Source organism: Eutrigla gurnardus (genome assembly GCF_963514095.1).
Source record: "Eutrigla gurnardus genome assembly, chromosome: 9".
Lineage (NCBI taxonomy): Eukaryota > Metazoa > Chordata > Actinopteri > Perciformes > Triglidae > Eutrigla > Eutrigla gurnardus.
Genome location: NC_139923.1, coordinates 9621271 through 9647889, shown reverse-complemented (window position 1 = coordinate 9647889; position 26619 = coordinate 9621271). Strand labels below are relative to the sequence as shown.

General features: G+C 44.2%; 1 protein-coding gene across 2 annotated transcripts in view; it reads left to right on the top strand.

Annotated features, from left to right (window-relative positions):
• The window catches only part of aass (aminoadipate-semialdehyde synthase), a 43665-nt gene extending 18918 nt beyond the window's left edge, over positions 1–24747 (top strand). For both annotated transcript variants that reach the window (XM_084018142.1, XM_084018143.1), the window contains exons 14-24: positions 13750–13871; positions 15924–16053; positions 16687–16797; positions 17344–17452; positions 18221–18361; positions 18435–18602; positions 19177–19272; positions 19932–20047; positions 21886–21974; positions 22065–22241; positions 22323–24747. In XM_084018142.1, coding sequence (XP_083874268.1) covers positions 13750–13871; positions 15924–16053; positions 16687–16797; positions 17344–17452; positions 18221–18361; positions 18435–18602; positions 19177–19272; positions 19932–20047; positions 21886–21974; positions 22065–22241; positions 22323–22441 — 1378 coding nt within the window. In that variant the 3' untranslated portion in view covers positions 22442–24747. The remainder of the gene's footprint in view (positions 1–13749; positions 13872–15923; positions 16054–16686; positions 16798–17343; positions 17453–18220; positions 18362–18434; positions 18603–19176; positions 19273–19931; positions 20048–21885; positions 21975–22064; positions 22242–22322) is intronic.
• Positions 24748–26619: the final 1872 nt, after the last annotated feature.

Sequence of the window (26619 nt, the reverse complement as noted above, 5' to 3'; positions counted from 1 at the left end):
CGTAGCTCAGCTCTGCTAACTGTCTAAACTGTATTGAGACACACTTGATAGCAGCTAATAGAAGCTTAGTCATGTTTGTGCTCTGTAGCCTCCTGTTTGCGGTGTTCCTCCTTCAGGGCTGCAGTTTGTGATGTTTTAGTAAGCTTGTAGCGACTAATGTCACCTTGTGGTTGTTCCTGCACAGCGCTGCCCTCTGGTGTTCGCTCTGCCAACCCGCATCTGCATTAATACCTTGCATGGCTAGCACGCTAATAAGCTGAAGCTGCTAGCCAACGTCAGACGCTGGACCCCCGGGTATCAAGGGGTAGAAACATATTTTCCTCTCACTTTATGCAAAAAAACGAATCCCGTCACCCTTTTCTGTCACTTCAGTCTGTCTTGTTTTCGCCTAATTTACACATTCAATTCATAAGTTTTACCGGAGTCAGAGGAGAACGGGAGAACATCCAGAGAAACGTCCAATACTTGGTTAGCCTAGTTTAGCACAAAGAGAACAAAAATCTACTCTCGTGCCATGACTCTGCAAAATGGCTGCAAAGTCTGAATTCATCTTATATTAACAGGAATGCCGTTGATTCAGCTAATTAAAAAGAGCAATACTGCTGCCAGGACTGCTTTTTTGCAGTTACTTTCATGTTGATAAATGTTGATAAAAGCAGCACAAATTTCATCTCCCAACCCAATGTCATCAAAAGTAGCCCAAACCAGTCCAATCTGGCAGCAGGGTATGGTGGATTGGAGTTAGCTTGTTAGCTAACAAGTAACCAGTTAGGCAGCATGACTAGCTGCTACAATATGACACAAGAGCACTTAAATCGAGCATGAAAAGAAACACCCAATGCCGTGCTTTTTATTTTGGATTGAGCTAGGGATGCACGATATTATCGGCAAGGTATCGGTATCGGCCGATATTGACGTTAAAACGTATTATCGGTTATCGGCTAACACGCCGATATATTAAACCGATAAATAAAGACGGCTGCTTCCTTGATTTAATGCCCGAGGGCGCGAGGATTGCGTGCGCATCGCGACGCGACACATCACCTACTTCAACTTGCAGCAGAGCGAGGGAGAACTTTAAAATGTCAGCTGTGTGTACGTTTTTTAAGGTGTCGGAAACGGATAGCCAAGTTTGTATTTGCAACGATTGTTCAGCGTCGGTGATGCGAGGAGGAGCCAACACGCATTCTTTCAACACGTAAGTCGCAGTCGGCAACATTTGTTTGATCATATTCACTGAAGCCGACACTATGCGGCGAGTCAAGGTGCGTGTCCACAGGCAGCGGTGTTTCCCCGCGTCCCATTCATTAGGCGAATTCGACTTGATGTAGCCGCCTGCAGCGCGCTACCTAACGTGATGTATTGTGGGTTGAAAGCGATGCATGATGGCTAGAATTGTGTCCGACTTAGCAGCCGACTGCAAAGACGTCACAGGGTCGCGACCATATCACGTGGCCCAAAACATCGCGGGAACAAGTTTTTAAGAGCCGCTTCTTGCAGCGCTTGGCAGCGCGGTCTACGGTGGCTGCAACTGGCTTGTCCACACCTCCGCTACAGCGGAATGGTTCTCATTGGTTAAAAGTTCAATGACGTGTGTTCAGGTCCGCACTCGGCGGCCACCTTGTGGTGAAAAGATTTAATGATTTGCCTTTTTATTTTGGTCGCATTGATCTCATGGCTTGATCTTAAGTTCTGTGCATTGTGCTGTGAGTAGGCCTATTTATTTGTGAGGTCTGGTTAATACAAACATAGAATGATAATACAAATATACTGGAAAAAAAAGAATGCCTTCCACATGTTGCCGTGTGTGTGTGTGTGTGTGTGTGTGTGTGTGTGTGTGTGTGTGTGTGTGTGTGTGTGTGTGTGTGTGTGTGTGTGTGTGTGTGTGTGTGTGTGTGTGTGTGTGTGTGTAATATATATATATACACTCAACAAAAATATAAACGCAACACTTTTGTTTTTGCTCCCATTTTTCATGAGATGGACTTAAAGATCTAAAATTAATTCCAGATACACAATATTACCATTTCTCTCAAACATTGTTCACAAATCTGTCTAAATGTGTGATAGTGAGCACTTCTGCTTTGCTGAGATAATCCATCCCACCTCACAGGTGTGCCACATCAAGATGCTGATCTGACATCATGATTAGTGCACAGATGTGCCTTAGACTGTCCACAATAAAAGGCCACCCTGAAATGTGCATTTTTTTGCTTTATTGGGGGTCTGGGGACTCAGAACCAGTCAGTATCTGGTGTGACCACCATTTGCCTCATGCAGTGCAACACATCTTCTTCGCATAGAGTTTATCAGATTGTCAATTGTGGCCTGTGGAATGTTGGTCCACTCCTCTTCAATGGCTGTGCGAAGTTGCTGGATATTAGTGGGAACTGGTACACGCTGTCGTATACGCCGGTCAAGCACATCCCAAACATGCTCAATGGGTGACATGTCCTGTGAGTATGCTGGCCATGCAAGAACTGGGACATTTTCAGCTTCCAAGAATTGTGTACAGATCCTTGCAACATGGGGCCGTGCATTATCTTGCTGAAACATGAGGTGATGTTCATGGATGTATGGCACAACAATGGGCCTCAGGATCTCATCACGGTATCTCTGTGCATTCAAAATGCCATCAATAAAATGCACCTGTGTTCTTCGTCCATAACAGATGCCTGCCCATACCATAACCCCACCACCACCATGGGCCACTCGATCCACAACATTGACATCAGCAAAGCGCTCACCCACACGACGCCACACACGCTGTCTGCCATCTGCCCTGAACAATTGTTAAAAGGTGGTGTGTCGACGGTCTCAAGGGTTGGCACAAAAATCAGCAGTGAGGCAAAAGTTATGTTTTATGCTGCAATTTATTTTTTACCACCAGGTGTTTTAGGATATCCATACGGAAAATAATGCAAAAATGGGAAAAAAAGAGAAAAAAGAAAATAACAAGAAAAAAAATACTTTTTATACAAAGACTAGAGCTATGATAAGCTAAATCAAAGCACTTCTATCACTTCCGCATTAAGTGACAAAACACCTCATTTCGCTGAGGGTACAGGTAAGCATAGCTTTGCTTCCTCCATCAAGAGAGCCCCCCTCCACCACTAAAACACATCCCTTTTATAAAGGTAGACAGAACATTCCCAATTGGTTCATACCATTGCCCTCATATCAGACAGGGGTGTTTACATTTTATCACACCAATATGCGTTAAACAGAGTTAAAAAGGTACCTACAATAAATATCCCTAGATCAGGCCTTACAATTAATATTTATGCATGGACACATGCCACTACATTCACAGTTCATATTTAAATACCGATAATTGATTTAGCGCCGATGCGCGTGCTTCAGTCATGAACGCGCCCGAACCATAAAGCCGTCCCAGCACGGGCGCCCGCTTCCTAACACAGCAGGAAGAGAACGACTCATACAACGGTAAGGCGTGTTGTGCTTTTAACACAATGAATAAACACAGCTAGTACAACAATCACAAATTTTCTTACGCCCCATTATGTACAAACCTTAAACTTCCAGGTGTGATCAATATTTCATAGTAACAAAACGGAATTATATCTCGATTGAATGATTGAAAGAATGAATAAAATGTGGGTTAAAAGTTTGGCATGGTTTCACAAAATGTGTGCACCCATCTGTTTAAACACACGCAAACCCCACACTTTAACACCGTCCATGAGAATGTATATTGATGGGGGGGAAACATGCAAATTATGAACACACGTCCATTAATGATTAAACCTGCATATAAAAAGTTTGGTGCGGCCAACTACGGACGCGCGCCGACGTGGACACGAGCTGCGGCGTCACACATCCCCCTCCTTAAGCTTGGCCCTCCTCGTAGAGGCGGGACAAGAAGTCGGCCGTTACATTGTCCTTTCCAGCTTTGTACCTGACAGTAAACTTATACGGCTGCAATGACAAGTACCACCGTGTAATCCGGGCATTATTGTCTCTCATGCGGTGCATCCATTGCAGTGCCCGGTGGTCAGTCTCCAGCACAAAGTCTTTCCCCATCAAGTAGTACTTCAGAGTGTCTAGCGCCCACTTGATGGCTAGACACTCCTTCTCTACCTTGGAATACCTGGTCTCTCTGGGGAAGAGTTTACGGCTAATGTACTGGATTGGCCTCCTTTCCTCACCCTCGCCCTGCAACAGGACGGCCCCCAGGCCCACCCCTGAGGCATCCGTCTGGACAGTGAAGGGAAGGTCAAAGTTGGGGCTCTGCAGAACTGGACCATGACAAAGGCTGCCTTTTAGGTCCTGAAAAGCCTGTTCGCATTCCTCTGTCCAAGTCACCTTGTTGGCACTTGATTTGCGGGTAAGGTTGGTCAGCACAGCAGCCCTGGTGGAGAAGTTGGGTACGAACCGCCGGTACCACCCCACCAAGCCCAGGAAGGAACGCACTCCCTTCTTGGTTGTGGGTGCCGGGCAGCTCCGGACAGCATCTACCTTGCCCACCTGAGGTTTAATGTTCCCACCTCCAAGAACATACCCCAGGTAGCAGACCTCAGGTCTGGCCAGCTGACACTTGCTGGCATTGACCACCAGCCCGGCAGCCTTGATCCTCTGGAACACGTCAGCCAGGTGGGTCAAATGCTCAGTCCATGATGAGCTATGGATGACCACATCATCGATGTAGGCAGCAGCGTAGTCTTCAGCCCCCCTCAGCACCTGGTCCATTAGACGCTGAAAGGTTGCCGCAGCGCCATGTAATCCGAACGGCATGGTAGTGAAGTGGAACAGCCCGGTTGGAGTCCTGAAGGCGGTTAGCTCCTGGGCTTCAGGTGTTAGTGGAACCTGCCAGTATCCTTTGCACAGGTCCAGTGTGCTTAGATACGGGGCTTTGCCGAGCCGTTCCACCAGCTCGTCTACCCTCGGCATAGGGTAAGGGTCAAAGGCAGAGATGGCGTTGAGCTTTGAGAAATCCACGCAGAAGCGCAGCCCTCCATCCTTCTTTGGGACGAGCACCACAGGACTACACCATTCGCTGCGTGATGGCACAATGACACCCATCTCCAACATTGACAGAGCCTCCTGCTTCAACGCTGGAATCAGCTTTGCAGGGACCCTCAGCGAAGTCTGGCGGATTGGGCCTGGAGACGTCAGCTTGATGTTGTGGTTCATTAGCGTCGTCCGCCCGGGCTCCTCCCGGAATAGACCCTCAGGAACAATCTGCAGGAGCTCCCCCTGCTGATGGTGGGAAAGGTGATCCACAGAGGGAAGCGAGTCCTCGCCTCCGGCGGTAGGGAAGTACTGCTCCTTCAGCTCCTCCTCCTCCTCAACTCTGCGGGCCCACATCAGGTCACTAGCGGCTCCTGGTCTGGATTTCCACTCCTTGAGCAGGTTAATGTGGAACACCTGCGTTGTCTTTCGTCGATCCGGCATGGCAACCTGGTAGGTCACCGGACCCATCTTGCGTAGCACTTCAAAGGGACCCTGCCACTTAGCAAGCAGGCTGCTTTCTGAGGAAGGGAGCAGCAGGAGTACCTTTTGGCCTGGGTTGAAAGTACGACTGCGGGCAGTCTTGTCGTACCAGGTCTTTTGGTTCAACTGGGCCTGCGCCAGGTTGTCGTGGGCTAGACTGCTCAGCTCCTCCAGCTTGTCTCTCATCTTGAGTACGTAGCTCACGATGTTAGTCGGCGACTGAGGACTCCCTCCCATCCAGGACTCTCTCAGGACATCTAGCGGACCCCTCACCTGACGTCCGTAGAGCAGCTCGAAGGGAGAGAAGCCGGTGGATGCTTGCAGGACTTCTCTGTAAGCGAAGAGGAGATAGGGCAGCCACTGGTCCCAGTCAGCTCCAGTGTCACTCACAAACTTCCGCAGCATTGCCTTGAGAGTTTGGTTGAAGCGTTCCACCATTCCATCAGTCTGTGGGTGGTAAGGCGTAGTCCTAATGCCTCTGATCCCTAACAGGGAGTACACTTGCTTCATAAACCGGGAGTTGAAGTTTGTGCCCTGATCTGTTATGATCTCTCTAGGGACCCCCACCCGTGAACATAGCTGGATTAGGCTATTCGCTACCTGTCCAGCCTTGGTGTTTCTCAAGGGGAAAGCCTCAGGATACCGAGTAGCGTAGTCGCATATCACCAAGATGTACCTGTGGCCAGCCCTACTCTTGTCTAGGGGGCCTACAACATCCATGGCAATCCTAGTGAAGGGGACTTCAATAATGGGCAGGTTAATAAGGGGAGCCTTCATGCCTCTCTTTGAACGGGAAGTGAGCTGGCAGGTTGGGCAGGATTTACAGAAAGCTACAACTTCCTGGTATACACCAGGCCAATAAAAACGCCTAGCAATCCTATCTAGGGTTTTCTGTTGTCCTAAGTGGCCTGACCAGGGGATGCTGTGAGCTAGGTTCAATACTTTTGTACGCAAGGACTTAGGGAGTACTAGTTGCTCTCCCTCAGCACTTACACGCACAAGCTTTCCCTCTCTCAACACAAAGCACTCTTTCCCACACAAAGCAGCCCTAGAGATGTCCTCTTCACTCCTCACTCTATTGAAATAGGCACTCAATGAAGTGTCATCTTTCTGAACCTGTCCAAAGTCAGTAATGTCAACCACATCAACATCTAGTGGCGGTAGGGGAAGCTGCTCCTGGACTGGAGTTCCTAAAACCTTTTCCCTCCTTTTAGCTGACTTGGGTTTCTTATCTTTTCCCCCTATTATCTTTTATATTTAGGCTTAGATGGCTGATAAGGCTGGCTGGGCTTGCTATTGGGGCTACTAGATCTCCTGAACTCACGACCACCACCCACAGACTTACCAGAAGGCTTTCTGTCAAAGTCCCGCGGAGCGCCTTGGGTGCGTCGGTTGGATGCCTCTTGATTCCCGAGCTGGTAGCCTTTCCTGTGACGTCGGGCAGCGATGAAGGCCTCCGCCAGGTCAGCGGCTTGCTTGGATGACTGTGGATTATGTTCCTTAACCCACACCCTCAGCTCCGGGTTCAGCATACGGAGAAACTGCTCCAGGACAATAGTATCTCCTATCTGCTCTTTAGTCTTCTCCGAGGGGCATATCCACTTTTGGTAGAGGTCAGCAAGCCTTGATTGAAGCTCCTTCGCCGTTTCATCGCCCAGGACAGTCATGGAACGGAATCTGTGGCGATAGGCCTCTGGGTCAATTTCATATTTTGTCAGTATCGCTTGTTTTACTTTGACATAGTCTCTGGCATCTAGGATGTCCATTGCCACATAGGCAGCACGGGCCTTCCCTGACAGCAGGGGGACAAGATACAGGGCCCAACTGTCCATTGGCCACTCATTCGCGAAAGCAATCCTCTCGAACGTGGTCAAATAATGTTCCACGTCCTCATCTTCCTTGTATGGGGTCATCTTGGGTGGACTCCATCGGAACGGTGCTGTTGGTAGGTAGGGCCCTAGAGCGTCTGAGTGAGGGCTAGACGAATGTGACACGTTGTCTGGTCTGGGCGCGTTGCTAGCGGGAAGTGATGCCGTCTGCCGTGTGTCAAGATGAGGGTTTGGCAATGGAGCGAAGCCTGGCGGGTGGCGTGCGTCTTCCTCCTCCTCTGGGGACTGACGATCGAGGCTTTGGGTGCTCACCAGCGACTGCAGTTGATGGAACTGGTGATGCAGTGTCTGCCATCTCTGGTTTTGCTGTTGTGCCTCCCGCTCCCATCGCTCCTCCCTAGTTAGCTGGGACTGGATGAAGGACCTTACTGCAGACTCGAGCCTGTATACGCGGTCATCTGGGGGCGCTGACTGCGGCCTCGGCTGGGCGGTGTCGTCTGGGGCGGAAGCGGCTTCCGACGTTGTACCACCGGTGGCTCCTCTTGGTGCCGCAGCAGTTGTTTGATGTGTCTGTAGTGACATTGTTGCTCTTCAGTGCCTAACCCTTATGGACCACTGAATCCCACCACTGCCACCAAATGTTAAAAGGTGGTGTGTCGACGGTCTCAAGGGTTGGCACAAAAATCAGCAGTGAGGCAAAAGTTATGTTTTATTCTGCAATTTATTTTTTACCACCAGGTGTTTTAGGATATCCATACGGAAAATAATGCAAAAATGGGAAAAAAGAGAAAAAAGAAAATAACAAGAAAAAAAAAAAATACTTTTTATACAAAGACTAGAGCTATGATGAGCTAAATCAAAGCACTTCTATCACTTCCGCTTTAAGTGACAAAACACCTCATTTCGCTGAGGGTACAGGTAAGCATAGCTTTGCTTCCTCCATCAAGAGAGCCCCCCTCCACCACTAAAACACATCCCTTTTATAAAGGTAGACAGAACATTCCCAATTGGTTCATACCATTGCCCTCATATCAGACAGGGGTGTTTACGTTTTATCACACCAATATGCGTTAAACAGAGTTAAAAAGGTACCTACAATAAATATCCCTAGATCAGGCCTTACAATTAATATTTATGCATGGACACATGCCACTACATGCACAGTTCATATTTAAATACCGATAATTGATTTAGCGCCGATGCGCGTGCTTCAGTCATGAACGCGCCCGAACCATAAAGCCGTCCCAGCACGGGCGCCCGCTTCCTAACACAGCAGGAAGAGAACGACTCATACAACGGTAAGGCGTGTTGTGCTTTTAACACAATGAATAAACACAGCTAGTACAACAATCACAAATTTTCTTACGCCCCATTATGTACAAACCTTAAACTTCCAGGTGTGATCAATATTTCATAGTAACAAAACGGAATTATATCTCGATTGAATGATTGAAAGAATGAATAAAATGTGGGTGAAAAGTTTGGCATGGTTTCACAAAATGTGTGCACCCATCTGTTTAAACACACGCAAACCCCACACTTTAACACCGTCCATGAGAATGTATATTGATGGGGGGGAAACATGCAAATTATGAACACACGTCCATTAATGATTAAACCTGCATATAAAAAGTTTGGTGCGGCCAACTACGGACGTGCGCCGACGCGGACACGAGCTGCGGCGTCACAACAATGTTAACCGAGATTCATCCGTGAAGAGAACACCTCTCCAACGTGCCAGACGCCATCGAATGTGAGCATTTGCCCACTCAAGTCTGTTACGGCGACGAGCTGGAGTCAGGTCAAGACCCCTATGAGGACGACGAGCATGCAGTTGAGCTTCCCTGAGACGGTTTCTGACAGTTTGTGCAGAAATTGTTTGGTTATGCAAACCAATTGTTTCAGCAGCTGTCTGAGTGGCTGGTCTCAGACGATCTTGGAGGTGAACCTGCTGGATGTGGAGGTCCTGGGCTGGTGTGGTTACACGTGGTCTGCGGTTGTGAGGCCGGTTGGATGTACTGCCATATTCTCTGAAACGCCTTTGGAGACGGCTTATGGTGGAGAAATGAACATTCAATGCACGAGCAACAGATCTGGTTGACATTCCTGCTGTCAGCATGCCAATTGCACGCTCCCTCAATGCTTGTGGCATCTGTGGCATTTTGCTGTGAGACAAAACTGCACATTTTAGAGTGGCCTTTTATTGTGGGCAGTATAAGGTACACCTGTGCACTAATCATGATGTCAGATCAGCATCTTAATGTGGCACACCTGTGAGGTGGGATGGATTATCTCAGCAAAGCAGAAGTGCTCACTATCACACATTTAGACAGATTTGTGAACAATGTTTGAGAGAAATGGTAATATTGTGTATCTGGAATGAATTTTAGATCTTTAAGTCCATCTCATGAAAAATGGGAGCAAAAACAAAAGTGTTGCGTTTATATTTTTGTTGAGTGTATATATAACATATCCTCTTTGGTTTGCTGCCGTTCTATCGCTTGAGCACCATAGTCACGTTGACTTTGTTGTCCGACTTGACGGCGTTTGGCTGCCGTCTCTTTTAGAGCCCGCCCCCTCAGACACCTGCAGCTCTCGTCGGCGTGATAAAGGTGCGTGTCCACAGTCAGCGGTGTTTCCCCGCGTCCCATTCATTGTCTATGTGAAAAGCTGTGCAATGCATTCTGTTAGCGTCGCGGCGAATGTCGAGAGACGGCGCGCGAGTTGGCCGCTTCTCATTTGCATAAAGTTGAAGTCAAATCTACTTTATTGCACAGCTTTTCACATAGACAATGAATGGGACGCGGGGAAACACCGCTGCCTGTGGACACGCACCTTTTGTGTGCGCACGCTGAGTCGACGGACGCTTCATGAAGAAGCGGCCAAGAAACGGGTTTGCTCCGCTGATCTGAGCTGAGCGTGCGGGGGATGTTATTCATAGAAATGCACTGTTAAAATAGTTCAGATAAAATCTTAAATAGATTATTAGTTAATTATTTGGTAGAATATCAGTAAAACTGTGACGCTGTGTGCTGTAAAACCTACAAAAATTGTACGTGTACTCCATGCCGTTTATCGATGAGAGAAGACACCAACGCGTTCACAGAATCTGGTGCACACGCAAGCACTCGATGGGAGGGAGCGGAGGAGCTCGTGGTAGAGGGGGGGCGCGTGAGTGTTGTAAACATTCAAAATGTGAATCGATCTGCCAGACTTGCAGACTGCACTTTTATTGTCCATTTGAAGAACTGTCATCCATTACAAGTTTGTGTATATATATATCGGTATCGGTTATCGGCCAAATGAGTTATAAAATATCGGCATATCGGATATCGGCAAAAAATACAATATCGTGCATCCCTAGATTGAGCTAGTTTTTCCACTTTTGTGATAAGCTAGGCTAACCTTACCCTTGACCTCAGTCTGTATCTTCTCCTCTGACGTTGGATGAGACGGATAACAAATTATTCATCTGCATGTTTATCATTTACTCGAAATCCTCATCAGCATACTGCTTATTTAACATTGCTGTTTATCTGCAGCTTCAGTCAATGTTGCTGTTGAAAGCATTTTAATCAGCTTGTCACATGTTTTCTGGCTCCGTAACCCATAATGCTGTTTGTTTCATCACATTAACATTCAGGCTCATAAACAGATTTCAGCTCTTCTTAGTGTTTTTCACACAGAAGACGTCTGTTAATCATATTTAGGCCACCTCTAAGACTTGATGAGTTTTCCTCCTAATTGATCTTAAGTATCATTTTTCCAGACAAGCCATGCCACCAAACTTAATCCTTTTGATTGAGTTTGGCTCCTTAAGATATGTAAACGGAGGGAGGAATCCTCCTCAGGGAACGTCTCTCTTCTTTTTAATTAAAAGGGGTGGCTCAGCGCCGGACGGCCAGTCGGACCTCCAGCCAGCCCCGCTGCGACTCGTGCATTGTGTCGCGTCCAATTAGACCAAAGCTAACGAGTCCGGGGGTCTGACTCCTGGGGGCTTGAGGCGGTTGGTGGTGGGGATATTAATACCACAGGGTCACTCGTGGCGATGCCCCCATTATAGTTGCTATTGTTATTATGGTGTTAAGATAATCCAGCATGCAAAATCACAGACTTTTAAAAAAAGAAAAGAAAAACTAAATCCAGTTGTTTGGAGGCCTCACATGGCTTTCTTTATCACTCTGGTTACATATGGTCTTATCATTAGGTATATAAGTATATTTACATAAGTATATGAGTATATACATATATATATGTGTCTGTAACACAGGCAGCTAACTGAAACCAGCAGTGAATGCTCAGTCAGATTCCAACCTGTTTATTCTGTAATATTTAATTTAATGCCACTCAGTTCAGTTTAAAATATATTTAATATTTGTAGGTTGAGTTCTTGGCTGTCTGCTGAGAAAAGGTGGAGAACAAGTACATTTTTACTAACAGTACATATTTAACAAAATTGTAACATCAATATTAACTATTGATAATATTTCACATATGAAACATAAGATGTCACATGTGAAACATCATTCAGGTACATTTCTTTTCATTTCATCTGTGAATACCGTAATTTCTCATGAATATACATTAATTATATTAATACACAGTCCTGACAGTAACATAGATGTCTGATTTGGGGGGAGGGGTTAATATATATGTATAGTATGACGTGTATAATATATATCTATTCATATGACAGCATATTATTAATACGACAGTGTATTAAGCCCATTGTAGGCAAAAAAAAAGGGAACAGAATTGAGCAGAGGGGGGCAATATTCTAAGAGAAAAGTTGCAAATTTACGAGATTATAAAATCGAAATAAACAATATTATAAAGAAATATATTTATGAGAGAATAAAACTCACTGGCCGTGTATGATGTGTATAATAGTCGATATTCTTCTGTTTAAATTATTTTGCTTTGTCAATTTATTAACGTTCGTGTTTTATACAGTAAAATATGATGCTAACAACCGGCATTTATGCTAGCATTGTCACCCCAAGTATCTACACATTTATTTTTCTAATTACAATATCACGTGTGACAACGCCTCGTTAATGTCCGTAGGATAAAAACTGTTAATGGTTATTGTTGATTTTATTGATATGGGTCAAATTGTCATCTTATGGGGGTTTTATTGATCGGGCGGTTGGGCGAAAATGCTAGCATTGAAATTGATACATTGTTTAGTATAATATGATGCAACTTGTTTCTATAGGCTATTCAGTATTTAGGCTACATTCATCATGAGAAAAACATTTCTAGTCAGCCTAGGGCCACGGTGGTGTAGTGGGCAGCGAGAGGGTCCTGGGTTCGATTCCCGAGTTGGGTTCGGGTTCCTTCTGTGTGTTCGCATGTTCTCCCCGTGTAAGCGTAGGTTCTCTCCAGGTTCTCTGGCTTCCTCCCACAGTCCAAAGACATGTAGGATGGGGATAGGTTCATTGATGAGTCGAAATGTCCCGTTGGTGTGAATGGTTGTCTGTCTCTGTGATAGGTTACCTGTCCAGGGTGTACTGGGTGTCCTGGGATCGGCTCCAGCCCCCCCACAACCCTGAATACAGGATAAGCGGTAGACGATGGATGGATGGTTCTAGTCGGCCTAAATGAAAATGAACGAGTGTTCACCTATAACGTTTGAGCAGCTTTGGCTGAATGTAACAGTTTGTGTGGGGACGTAAAGGCCCAAATGCAGTCTGGGTTTGAAATGAGAGTGCCAGACTGTACATAATGCATTGTTACAACAGTGTTGTTAGAGAGCTAAAATATTAGCAAATTCATTCATAAATCTCCTGTTCTTCACCGTATATTCTTTTAATAAGAGTCATTTTAAATTGTATTTCAGTAATGTGTGTGTAAAACAGATGGATATGCTTTTTGGGCAAAATTTATTTTTCTCTGTTATTGAACTTCATATTTCACAGGTAGTACGTGTGGGGCCATCAGCGTGTGAATGTGTATGAATGTGTTGCATCCTGATGTGCAGGTGGCTCCTCTGCCATCAGCGAATCATGAATGTGTGTGTGTGTGTGCACGGGTAAAACTGACTTAATGTAGTGTAAAACGCCTTGGGTAGCTAGTTAACTAGAAAGGCGCTGTATAAATGCAGGTCCATTTTCCATTTGTACCGTATCAGCGTCTCCATTTTCTATTTTTTTATTTTCCACTGAAGTCATGCGTAATTAAACATTTTCTTTACAGTCCAAATTCATTCATTAATTAAGAGAAAGCTTGAATCAAAAATAAAATGGTATGTCATCTGGAATCATCTGTTTTTAAGCACCACATTTTGATAACATTTCGAGCCGATCATACAATTCAAATCACAGCTTTCTTTGGTGTTTCCATCTGTAAAACCACACATTGTTTGTCCGTGTTTTGTAAATCTGCGTAGCTCTGAGCCTGTCCATATATGTTATGAAGGTTTTATTGTGACGTGGTTCTGAGTCGGCGTGGTCTAATCCTGCAGGGAGAAGGCTCAGATCATGAAGAAGTCTGGGATGAAGCGGGTCCTGCTGCTGGGTTCAGGATACGTCTCTGGACCCGTGGTGGAGTATCTAACCCGCGACGAGAGGACCCAGGTCACTGTGGGTGAGTCTGCCATATCAAAGTGTGTATGTGTGTATATATAAAACAACGTGATCGTAGTTCAAAGGTCCACTTTGATTCCCTGAGTCTCATACAATTCAGTCACATTCTCATTGAAATGCCAAAGATCTGTTATGTTTGGTCATTGTTATGTAACTAAGTACATTTACTCAGACAACTTACTTAAGTACACATTTGAGGTACTTGTACTTTATACTTCTCACTACATCTCAGAGGTAAATATTGTACTTTTTACTCCACTACTTGCTTTAGTTAGTTGCAGATGACAGTTTTGCAGCCTTTTCCTGTCCTGTCTGATGGGCGAAGTACTCATGTTTTGCTTTTGTAAAAGTAGCTATACTATGTAGAAATACTCTTTTAAAAGCTCACTTGTTTTGTTTTAAATGAAGCCTGTCCCCCTGGCTATAATTATCTGAAGAGAGCCCGCCGCACTGGTCATGGTGGTCATGGTGGTCATGGTGGCTGTTACACACCGCAGTGATCTGAAACTGAGATTCTTCAGCCTCTCAGCTGCTTCACAGACATATCGCAGCAACAGACTGAGGACATCATCACCAGGATGAAACATTCCACCTGTGCCCTGGACCCCTTTCCCTCAGCCCTGGTAAAATCAAACCTCTGCACTTTAAGGCCCCTAATCACCCAAGTCATCAACCACTCACTCCAGGCTGGTTATGTTCCATCTGCACTCAAACTGCTGTCATCAGACCCCACCTCAAGAACCCAACCTTATATCCAGAAGTCCTCTGCAACTACAGGCCCATCTCCAACATCTCATTCCTGTCCAGAGTACTAAACTCACACTCCCTCTTTGAAAAATTCCAGTCTGGGTTCCGCTCCGCCCACAGCACCGAAACGCACTGGTCAGAGTCACCAATGACGTGCTGATGACGGCTGACACCGGATCACCATCACTCCTCATCGTCCTGGATCTGTCTGCAGCTTTCAACACGCTTAACCATAAAATCCTCCTCCATCGCCTCCATAACGCCATCGGACTCTCTGACTCCACCCTGAGCTGGTTCCAGTTCTACCTGTGTGGAAGAACAGAATACGTCTCCTTGGGAGGTGCAAAGTCCAAGACACACATCGTCATCTGTGGTGTCAAGGGTCGGTTCTCGGCCCCACCCTGTTCACCCTCTACACTCTTCCCTTTGGCCACATCATCAGCCAGCATGGAATAGCATTCCATTGCTACGCTGATAGGGATGGGTAAAAATATCGATTCAGCAATGCATTGCGATTCTTTTCCCCGCAATTCAATATCGATTCAGCAATCTTCTGAATCGATTCAAGCCCCTGGCCAGTGGGGGCGCTGTGACCGACACCCTCGTGTGATTCGCGCTGTATGGACGGGGGCCGCACTAGACCAAACCATTACAATAATGCGACCGGAGTGAGTACAGCGTTCACACCGGCCGCGGAAGCGCCGCGAATAGGCACGTAGCGGAGCCCGCTTCCTTTCGGCGCCCTTGTTAAGCGATAGTGTAGTTCATACCAGACGCGGAGCGCCGCAAATAGGTCCCGCGTCCCCATAACCTACATCACCTTCTCCTAACCTGGGTGTAAAATTTGACACCAATCTCACATTTGACACCCACATTAAATATCTTTGCAAGACCTCCTTTTTCCACCTCAAAAACTTTGCTAAACTCCGTCCCACACTCAGTCCATCAGATGCTGAGAAACTCATCCATGCCTTTATCTCCTCAAGACTGGACGACTGCAACGCTCTCCTCATTGGGATTCCTAGCAAGAGCCTTCAAAAACAATGCCGCTAGGATTCTGATCACATAACACCCATCCTTCATTCACTTCACTGGCTTCCTGTTTCACTCAGGATCAGATATAAAATCTCTGTCCTTACCCATCAGTACATCCAAAGAAATAGCTAGCTAAATATGTAATAATAATAATAGGAATTAAATGGTGCTTTTTTGGAGACAAAGGCACTTTACAGAATGTATATGTATGGCCTTCTCCTGACTGTTTCCTGTGTCTCCTGACTGTTTCCTGTGTTTCTTGGTCTCTCAGCCTCGATGGTGCTGAAGCAGGCGGAGGAGCTGGCAGCCACGTATCCCAACACCATCCCTGTGATGCTGGACGCCAGCAGCCAGGAGGGACACCTGGACTCGCTCATCAAAGATCACGACCTGGTTCTCAGGTGCAGCATGGACCAGTCACACTGTACACCAGAGTATTGTACTGTTAAATATGTGGATGGATAGGCTTCTAGTTGACTACTAGTATTTAAAGCTATACTGCTAGACTCAACTTACTTTTGGTACCAGGTCCTTTTCTGTTTGTTTCAGATTGTAGCCTCCCCCCTCAGGGTACGCCGTAGTGTACATAATGCATGGTGCTGTTTTGCTGGCAGACATTTTAAAAAATCTGGGTTGAGTGAATGAAAAAAGTTGCAACTCATGCAAGTGACATTTGTCTTTGCCCAATCGGCGTTCTGCAGTATTTTAACCCCACCTTCTAGTAGCTGCTCACCCCCCTAGACTGAGATGGTACCAAACAATTGTTGCAAATGAGCTTCTGCTATAATCGCTGTGGTACTGGCATCAGATAGCTGTCTTCAGTTTGTCTATGTTATTAAATAAAGTTTAGAGTTGAGTTGAGCCGTGCTGGGCAGTGGAGAAGAGGCATTTGTGTAAAAAAAAAAAAAGACATGGCTGTAGTGACTTCAGCAGCCAAGAACTGCTCCCAATTTTCGTTATGATCAATTATACTAATGAAAATCTTCAGTTTCCCTGTGGCACTAAAAGCGTGTCCTGACCTGTCTCCTCCTCAGCCTGCTGCCATACTCTCTTCACCCACTCATCGCCAAACACTGCATCAGGAGGAAGGTGAACATGGTGACGGCCAGCTACACAAGTCCGGCCATGAAGGAGCTGCAGAGCAGGTTAGTTTGAAGAATGTTTAACGATGTAAATAGTCAGAAACAACTCATTGTTTAAAGCAAAGTCTTTCCTCATTTCTGTAAATTCATCTAGAGGAGGTCTGTGAAAAAACATGGAAGATTAAACACAGTTTTTCCACACGCCACCCACCTGGATTAATCATGTTCTCTAATTTAGAGAACTAGACATTTCACTCCCCCTCTACTAGTCCCTGTGTGCTATGTTTCTTTTTATAGCATGTGCATGTACTTACTTAGTACTCAACTAACCTTCACTCTCTGAAATGATAAATAATAAAAACAGTTATGCTGCTGTTCCTCGTGCAGCTATGCTCTCTATTATGTTCACATATTACAGAATGTAATTATATTTTCCACATTAATGATATATTATTTAATTAACCACCGAGTGTAACCTCGTAAGAAAATTAAAATGCTGAGTTAAAATGCTGCATTGTGTGTGTGTGTGTGTGTGTGTGTGTGTCTCTGTCTCTCTCTCTCTCTCTCTCTCTCTCTCTCTCTCTCTCTCTCTCTCTCTCTCTCACACAGTGCGGAGGAGGCAGGCATCACCATAGTGAATGAGATGGGACTGGACCCGGGTATCGATCACATGCTGGCCATGGAGTGTATTGACCAGGCCAAAGCCGACGGCTGCACCGTGAGTCAGCACTGTGTGTCATTGATCCATTAAAGAGAGTCCACATGTTCACATCGCTTAATGTGGCGACCGAAGTTCAGCCCAACCTGCTGAAGAACTTATTTTAAACATGTTTAGCTCATTTATCTGGCTGGACACACAATTTAAAAAAAAAAAAATTCTGTTTTTAAATTTCACTCATTGCATGAATTGCAGAAATGACATTTAAATGGGTAGATGAAAACCCACTAAGTGTGTTTTAAATGTATTTCAGTATCCTAAAAATAGTGTTTGTAGAGCCCTACATATATCTTGATTTTGTTATTAAAAATACGAAGACATTTATTTTATTTTTTTTCATATTATTTGGTGTTTATTGTTAAGTAGGTGAACAAATGACTTGTTTAAAAATTTTAATATTACAAGTTTAAAAAATAAATCTCCAGCTCCAGATCTTGGCTCAGCGTTGTGGTTTCCGTCGACCAATCACGTTGTTGCAGTCTTGTGCAGGTAAAGTCTGAACCCTCTGGCTATCATCTGATGATGGTCTGGATTTTCAGTGGTTTAAAAGCAGCTTGTTTGCTGGCCACTTAGACGTCGTCTCTCAGCTCCAACTCACATCTCAATGAGCAGCACACTTAAAAGAAGGTCTTAGTCCAGCTATCAGACCTAGAGCTGGGTCTGTTTTCGAGATTTGATCTCTGAAAACTACAAATGAATGATGAACACTGTAGAAAACAGTGAGTGTATTATTCTGTGATTTGACGATATGAATGATGTGTTGTCCAGGTGGAGTCCTACAGCTCATTCTGTGGCGGTCTCCCTGCTCCTGAATGCTCAGACAATCCCCTTCGCTACAAGTTCAGCTGGAGTCCATACGGTGTCCTCCTCAACACCATCAGCCCCGCCATCTTCCTCCGAGACCACCAGGTACGACGTTATTATCGATATTATTACCACCTTAGATCCAGAGGGAAACCTGAACTTCGGTGTGCGTGTGCAGGTGGTGAGCATCCCGGCCGGCGGATCTCTGATGGAGTCCAGCGCCCCCATGGACTTCTTTCCTGGTTTCAACCTAGAGGGGTTCCCAAACCGCGACAGCACCAAGTACGCGGAGTCTTACGGCATCCAGACGGCACACACACTGATCAGAGGAACGCTGCGTTTCAAGGTACCACACACACACACACACACACACACACACACACACACACACACACACACACACACACACAGTGTTGCTTAAGAATTATAGCCTTAAAAGTGCCGATTCATTTTCTCAATGAATGAGTTATGATCAATCAATATTCAATTGTTTTTGCTGTAGTGAGAAATGTGCATCAGGAAACAGTAATAATAATAATAATAATAATAATAATAATAATAATAATATACATCATCATATAATTGAGACAGAGTCAATGTCATGTTTGGAAAATTACTAAAACTTTTATCGAGATTCATCAGCTAAATTCACTCATTATGCAGTAAAATATCTAATGCTTCTAGATGAATAATACTGCTGCATATTTTATACTTTTACTGTTGGCTTGTCTAGAGCGATGCTTCATATTCTATGAGGTGTATGTCAGATAAATAAAGTGGAGTAGAAGTGTAATGTCACGTTAAATGGAAACACTCAGAGTTCAAAATACTTCAAGTCTATACTCGTTTGCATTCCACCTCTGACTTCCTGGTTTCCTGTCTGTAAACGCGTTCTCTGTGATTCTGGTCTCGTCCCACAGGGCTTCACCAAGGCCATGAGTGGGTTCGTCAAACTGGGTCTGATCGACAGCGAGTCCTGTCCCGTCCTGCAGCCCACTTCCTCTCCTGTTTCCTGGGTAAGTAGCTCCCCCGAGGATCCCTTCGGTGCAACAGGGACGATGGCTGAGAGGCAGCAGCCTTCTGTCCCCGTCTGTCATTCAGCTTCAGAAAACAAGTTGTTTTGCAGCTCTTCCTCTCGACGCATCCGTGGAAGTGGCTTTGCTTAAGAGTTGATTGCTGTCAATAGCTGCTTGTCAACATCAAGGCTGCAGTGAGCCAAGGCTGTTGAGATGATGAGAGTTTACAGCAAGCGATGTTTGCCCTCTTTATCCCTTTCAGCACAACAAGCTGCATGTTCACGATACGTTCATCAGAAATGAAAGCACGATTAACACAGTTAAACCTGCCACTTGTCTTTCTTTGTGTGGGAACGAGATGCATCTGCAAAACGTCTCTCAACATGTCTAATGTGCATGAAAAGAGGAGCTAGGAGATGGGCTAGGAGCTAAAGAGGAGCTAGGAGACAGTCTAGGAGCTAGGAGACAGTCTAGGAGCTAAGAGGAGCTAGGAGACAGTCTAGGAGCTAAAGAGGAGCTAGGAGAGGAAACAGACCTAGGAGGAGACATCTTGGGTATAGGAGGAATCAGCTCACCATTGAGAGTGTTTTGAATGGATGGTGTTAGGAGGATGAAGGACCTGTGGTAAAACTAGAGTGTGGTCCGTCTTCTCTCCACAGAAAACTCTCCTCTGTAAGCAGATGGGATTGTCCTCTTCCGTCTCTCACGATGCCTTTGAAGAAGCCGTGTACGAACGAATAGGACAGGACGACTTCACGATGGACACCCTGAGATGGTGAGACTGGAAACACTGGTCGGGATTCCTGCTGCACCGGGAAATGTAAACAGTTTATCTCTGAAGCTGAAGCTTCGTAGAACGTCAGGGATACCTGGGAACATGACCAATAGCAGAGTGCAGTAATTATAGCAAATAAAAAGGGTTTTCAGGTTGATTGAAACGCAGTTTCGCAGCTCCAACAAAGATCATTAAAGCAACACTAAAGAGTATTTAGTGCCTTAAAATAATGTTTCCAAAATAGTTTCAGTGGTTCATCACCTCAAAACCGGTGAACGGCACTTCAGCATTTACTCTGCAGCCCTCTATCGGCTGTAACCGCACTATGTAACTTTGCCTCGTCGGGTAGTGGTTTTTTTAGTTCTAATGAGACTACCAATTTGACCTGCTTCACAGCAAGCGTTACAAAAGCCGGTAGGTGGAGGCTCTGCATAGAGATCAGTGGGAGAACACCCGGCAGGTGCGTGGAAGATACCTTGCAGCTAGGTAGTTTTTAAATTGGCGTCATGGCAGAGCCTGCAAAGAAAAGGAGGAGTATAATGCCCGATGAGGCAAAGAAAAGAAACCGGGAGCATGACAAAGAACGAGCACGTACGAGAGTGAATATCATACCGGCTCACTCTTGTTTGCGAGAGCTGAAGGAAGCTACAAAATGCAAGACGGATGGTGACTTGGCTTTGTTGCTGCTGGACTTGTAAATAATACCAGTAATCATTTTTTTTTCCAACAGTGTGCATCTGTGTACAATACATTGTCGATTATTTTATTGGCTCATGTTAGCTAATCTTAGCTAAGGCCTTAGCTAGTCTACCTTGTCACTGGACATCGTTTAAATCTTTCATCGTTTCCAGAGCCAGTTCTGCATACAAACAAGTTACGTGCGTGCGACGGTAGGCTGCGGTAGGCTAAATTATTTACAACAGCAGTTCCCTTCCAACCTGTAGGGGGACCGAAGAGGAAAAGTTCTTAAGTGTTGCTTTAAAGCCCATACTTCATAAGAATTATTATATTTCTTATAGTAAATTATTATAGTGTGAATCTAGAAAGCAAATCATTAAAATGTTATTTTAAGGTAGAGTATCCACATGAAATCACATGAATGAATTTGCAGTCACACCTAGTTTAAGTTGTCTAGCCCCCCCACACCCACCCAAAACAGTCAGCCTGGGGGAAGCACTGTGGTTGTTTGCTGCTAATAAATGGCCCACATCCTCCTTCCCCTCTGGTTGTGAGGAAGTTCACCATGTGTGAGGTTCTCCTCGGCTCCCAGCAGGCATCTGCTGCTCTTCGGCGGCGTCGGCGGTATGGATGGCAGCCTGAGAACAAGGCCGAGGCTGCTCCTCTTCTGCACAATTTTCACTTCTCTCCTTAATGAGGATGCTTGAAGTGGTGTAGCGCGCACGCTCTTCAATTTAAATAAACTTTTCCAAAGGTCTCTTCAGACCAAGGCTCTGTGCCGCCATTGTTCTTCTGCTGCTGCTGGCCCGTGTTGGCATTGAAACGTGAATTCCTCCACCGCTAAAAAGTGAACTGTTGGAAAAATTCCATCCATGCAGTTAAAAGAGTAAAAAGCCAACGCGCTCGCAGCTCCAATTGAATGACTTGTTGTTCATTTATTCAATTCACCAGCAAAGCAGCGACAAAAAGCAACTGCTCATCTCTTTAGATTTAGCCAAGGATGTGTGGGCCAGCGCCGCTGGCTGTCGGGTTATTAAAGCACAGTCATTCTCTTTGAAACCTTTTGAAACAGCTTTGTGAAGGTTATTCTATTGTGAGGAAAAGTCTTTATCGCTCTCGCTTTTGCTCTCTCTCTTTCTCTCTCCCCGTGTGTTCTTCAGGTTTGGGATGCTGAGCGACGAGTCGGCACCTCACGCTGTCAGCGTGCTGGCATCTCTGGCGAAACACCTGGAAGTCAAACTCTCCTTCGGTAAGACGTTGTCTCCTATTAGTACCACACATCAGTACCAGATGTAGTACTAGTACATCAAGTACTAATGACTTCCCTTCTGTTGGTCAGGTAAGGGTGAGCGAGACATGATCATCATGAGGAATGACATTGGGCTTCGCCACCCGACTGGCGAGCTGGAGACCAAACACATTAGTCTGGCGGTGTACGGCGACCCCAGCGGCTTCTCCGCCATGGCCAAGACCGTAGGATATCCAGCAGCCATTGCTGCCCGCATGGTCCTCGACGGTAAGTTGCGACGGTCAGGAAGATTGTCTCTGTTAAGTCAAATAAAATAAAACCCTAAATCTGTGCACTTCCTGTCTGCAGGTGAAATCAGCACAAAAGGCCTTGTGGTTCCGGTGACGAAGGACTTTTACGGGCCGGCGTTGGCCCGGCTGAAGGAGGAGGGGCTTCACTTCATGTCCAAGAGCACCCTGCAGGAGTAGAGCCCAGCCCTCACAGCAGTTTCTCAAATAAGTATATGGAAGTAAATAAAGGAACAAAACCGGGATTCCAAGAAGCTACTGCGGAATGAAATTCTGAACAATTTATTTTCAAACTGTTTTGTACCCGTTTGTAAATTTAATGGCAAAAAGAGGAAAAGGCAGCTGGTGGTCATATGCATATGAATGTTAGCATCCTGACTTTTGCTTATTTAGCTCTTCTGCTGCTGAACTGGAATCGTTTCACTGGTGTCAACCAGAGAAAGTTCTTCTGTGAAGATGAGTCGAAGCTCCACTGATCACTATTCTTCAGAGAAAACATGTCACTAATGAGGTAAAACTACTGTAGAAACCAGGTGGAGACACCTGGAGACAGTTCCTGGAGACCTTAGGATCAAGTCTAAAAACGCATCCTGATCCAAGTGTTCAATCAGCCATCAGAGCGACGCTCACTGCAGACGAGTTTAATGCTTCACGCAAACATAAATCTGCATGTTTTTATTCACCACAAAGTGTCGTTTGGTTACAAATCAACATCATGCTGAACCTTTTTTTCCCCTTCATCACCTCAAACAGCATCTGATTTCTGTATTGATTAAAATCTCACGAACCAGCTCAACACTGCAGCGACCTTGAGTCGTTATATCATGAGATGTTGTTGGCTGGTGATGATGAGTCCTCAGCTGGTTTGTACAAGATCATGAGTTAATCGTTTTATTTTTTTGATCCAGGTTCATGTTTCTGTCTCTCGGCCTCAATATCTCAAGTATTAATAATAATGTTAAAACACTTGATTTGTAAGTGTTTTCTGTTGAAATTAACAACTCAAAGTACAACAGTTCATTATCTTATGATCACATGTTACATTAAGAGCTTTAGCATTAATTCATATACATTGGAGCCCCCTTGTGGCGGATTTGAACATTATTTGCTCTGAAACACCATCGTGATTGTATCAACATGTACGCTGCAGCTAATGTTAGTTTTTTCTGTTGGTCTGCGAAGATAATGTTAGCTGGTCCTGTCAGTCTGTGAAGCTAATGTTGCCTTGTTCTGTCAGTCTGTGAAGCTAACATTAGCTTGTCCTGTCAGTCTGTGAAGCTAACATTAGCTTGTCCTGTCAGTTTGTGAAGCGAAACTATTGTTAGCTTGTCCTGTCAGTCTGTGAAGCTAAAGTTTGCTTGTTCCGTCAGTCTGTGAAGCTAACATTAGCTTCTCCTGTCAGTCTGTGATGCTAACGTTAGTTTGTTCGGTCAGTCAGTCTGTGAAGCTAACGTTAGCTTGTCCTGTAAATTTCTGAAGCTAATGTTACCTTGTCCTGTCAGTCTGTGAAGCTTACATTAGCGTGTCCTGTCACTTTGAGCGAAACTATCGTTAGCTTGTCCTGTCGGTCTGTGAAGCTAACATAAGCGTGACCTGTCAGTTTGTGAGAGCGAAACTATTGTTAGCTTGTCCTGTCAGTCTGTGAAGCTAACATTAGCTTTTCCTCTCCGTCTGTGAAGCTAACGTCAAAAACAACAATTAAATAAATGACAAATAATTTCAAACGTATATAGTTCAACATCGTTGATATTGTTTTTCATCCCAGGAGTTCAATTTAAATTGCAATATTAAATAGAAATGTCAAAAAAAAATTCTCAGATCATTTCACCTAAAATAACCACTAAAATGTGTTATCCTCAGAATATGTGTCATTAACTCACAATCTTGATACATTAAATGAAACATGATCAATTACCGCTTATGTTGAACTCAAAGGTGGATATTTAGAATTGAGACATTTTAAAGAATGTTTTAAGAGGTTCTGTATTTGTGTAAAGTTTCCCAGAGTATTTATGGTCTAACACCTGAGCAATATTTATTTGACTTATTGTGGGGCAATGTGGTGACCTTTTCAACGGTTTGTTACGTGTTTTAATAAGTTTGAAAGTTTAAAAAAAATATCTATCTACAAAGTTATTTTATACATGCCTGAGATCTATTTTTTAATAATATCCATATGTAGACAAGAGTTAGTTTATTCATGGGTTTAAACAGCATTATGCTGTTTGATGTCTTGGTAGATTTGACCCTCATCATATTAAAAAAGAATCACATTTTTATAAATTCAGGTGAAACTTCACATGTAGCATGTTCGTGATCTTGATTAGGTTTGATTAATCTTTGGTGGAGCCATTGTTTTCTCTTTTGTTTCAGCTTCATGTTTATTGCATTCATGATTACTAAACACGCATTTGTTTGTACACAACACTTGATTTTTGCTGTCTAAAAATATGTATAAGAAAAGAATTTAAAAAATCTGTCAAGTTCTTTCTGCTTTCATCAATTCATCACAAAACATTGTTGATTTGCAAATCTGCATTTTTAATCACAATGTTTATTAATGTATCTCTTCAATGCAAATCTGATTTACATTTTTTTTAAAGAAGTATTTTTTATGTATTGATTCAATATAATTAATTCAAAATCTCTTTGCCATGAAAATAATATATTTAATGTGAGAAAGGCGTTGCAACACAGATGGTCACAAATAACTTTGCATTCATTGAGAAAAATATGCTTGTTGCCTCGACAGCACTCCTTTCATTCCTACCTTTCACAATAAAAGCCTTAGACATGCAGCATCACTGTTTACCAGGCGAACTAAAATGACAACAAATTAACTTAAAATATGTATAATACAACAACATATGAGCGAAAACGACTCAACTAGTGTCTGAAAGTGTTTTTTCATGTGACAGATGAACTTACTATACAGCCCTCTACATAGAACTCACTGGATGGTGGTTGATTTCAGACACAGCCACAATCTTTCATTAGTCTGTTGGCACATCAGAGCTTCCATATAGGTGTATTTACCTCATGAGATAGGATACATTTCATGTGGTAATTGGCCTTTTTTTTTAAAGATTTAAGCAGAATAAACCTGATTCCAGCTGCAGCTCATCTCATTTTAAACCTACAAATTATATCTAAACTATCTGCATGATGGCAACCCAGTGGAGGTAAGTTGCTTCTTTTTTCTGATGCTTTTTGTGTGAACTTCTTTTTTAGATTTTTTTTTTTATTTTTTTTATTTTTTATTTTTACTAATTTCTAATCATCTCTGAAGCTCCTGTCTGTGTTTCAGTTCTTATGCTGCCTGCTATTTTGTAAATAATGAAATAATAAAGTTCAGTGCTGAGATACCTGAGAATTTTGATTTGTTCATTTGTCCTTTTTCCCGCTTAATTTGTGTGACAACTGTTGTTACTTAAGGTGGATATATTAAACAGGAAAATTTGTAAATGAAACTGCCCAAAAGTATACAAGTACTTAATCAAAGTTAAAATATACATGTAACTTTAACTTGTAATTGAGTACACAGTTGTAGTATCCAAATCCTTATCTTCTGACTATCTAAAATCTGACTCTCAGATTCAAGTGATTAGTCAAAGGTTTTGTGAACCAGACCCTGGAACCCTGGATTTTCTTGGCCGCCAGCTCATCTGCTCCAAAAAAAAAAAAAAAAAAAGAAGACAATCAGCCTGTTTCCTTCCTCGCAACTTGGAGGCAGCCATGCAAACTAGGCCACCAAGCAGAGGATAATTGGGCATGTAATTGTAAAAAGTCAAAAATGCAAATGAAGGTGTGGATACGGGGCAGGTCAAGATGACGTCTGGGACACTTGACCTAGTTTCTGTCCTGAAAAGGCGCGTTTCTTGCAGAGTCTTAGCCCGGATTAACACATGGGAAATCAATTTGAATAACCGGTTCAGTGCAGGGATTAAAGCATGACTCCATAAAGGGAAAATATATAATCCACAATTCGGGACAGCACTTGGTTTTCACCAGAGCACGTATTTTCTCTAATGTTGTGTTTGTCATCAAAACCTCTCTCCTGTCAGGCGCACAAGACTTGCCGTTGTGACCTCTGACCTTCCTGTTGGCGTCTGTGAGGCCGACGATGGAGGAGCTCAGGCTCATTCTGCTGCCGTGAGTCACTCTGAATCAATATACCAGCTAAAGGAAATATGTGTAACCTGCTTTCTCTGCATTCAACGGCATTTTTATTTAAGGTGGAAATGACCGGTCGCTTCATTGTAAAAAGACGCAGCGACAGGTGTCGGGCGTCAGTTGAACATTGCATTTGAGAAAGAGAGACGGACAGATTCTGTTGCTGGTGTAGCTGCTGTGTAGTT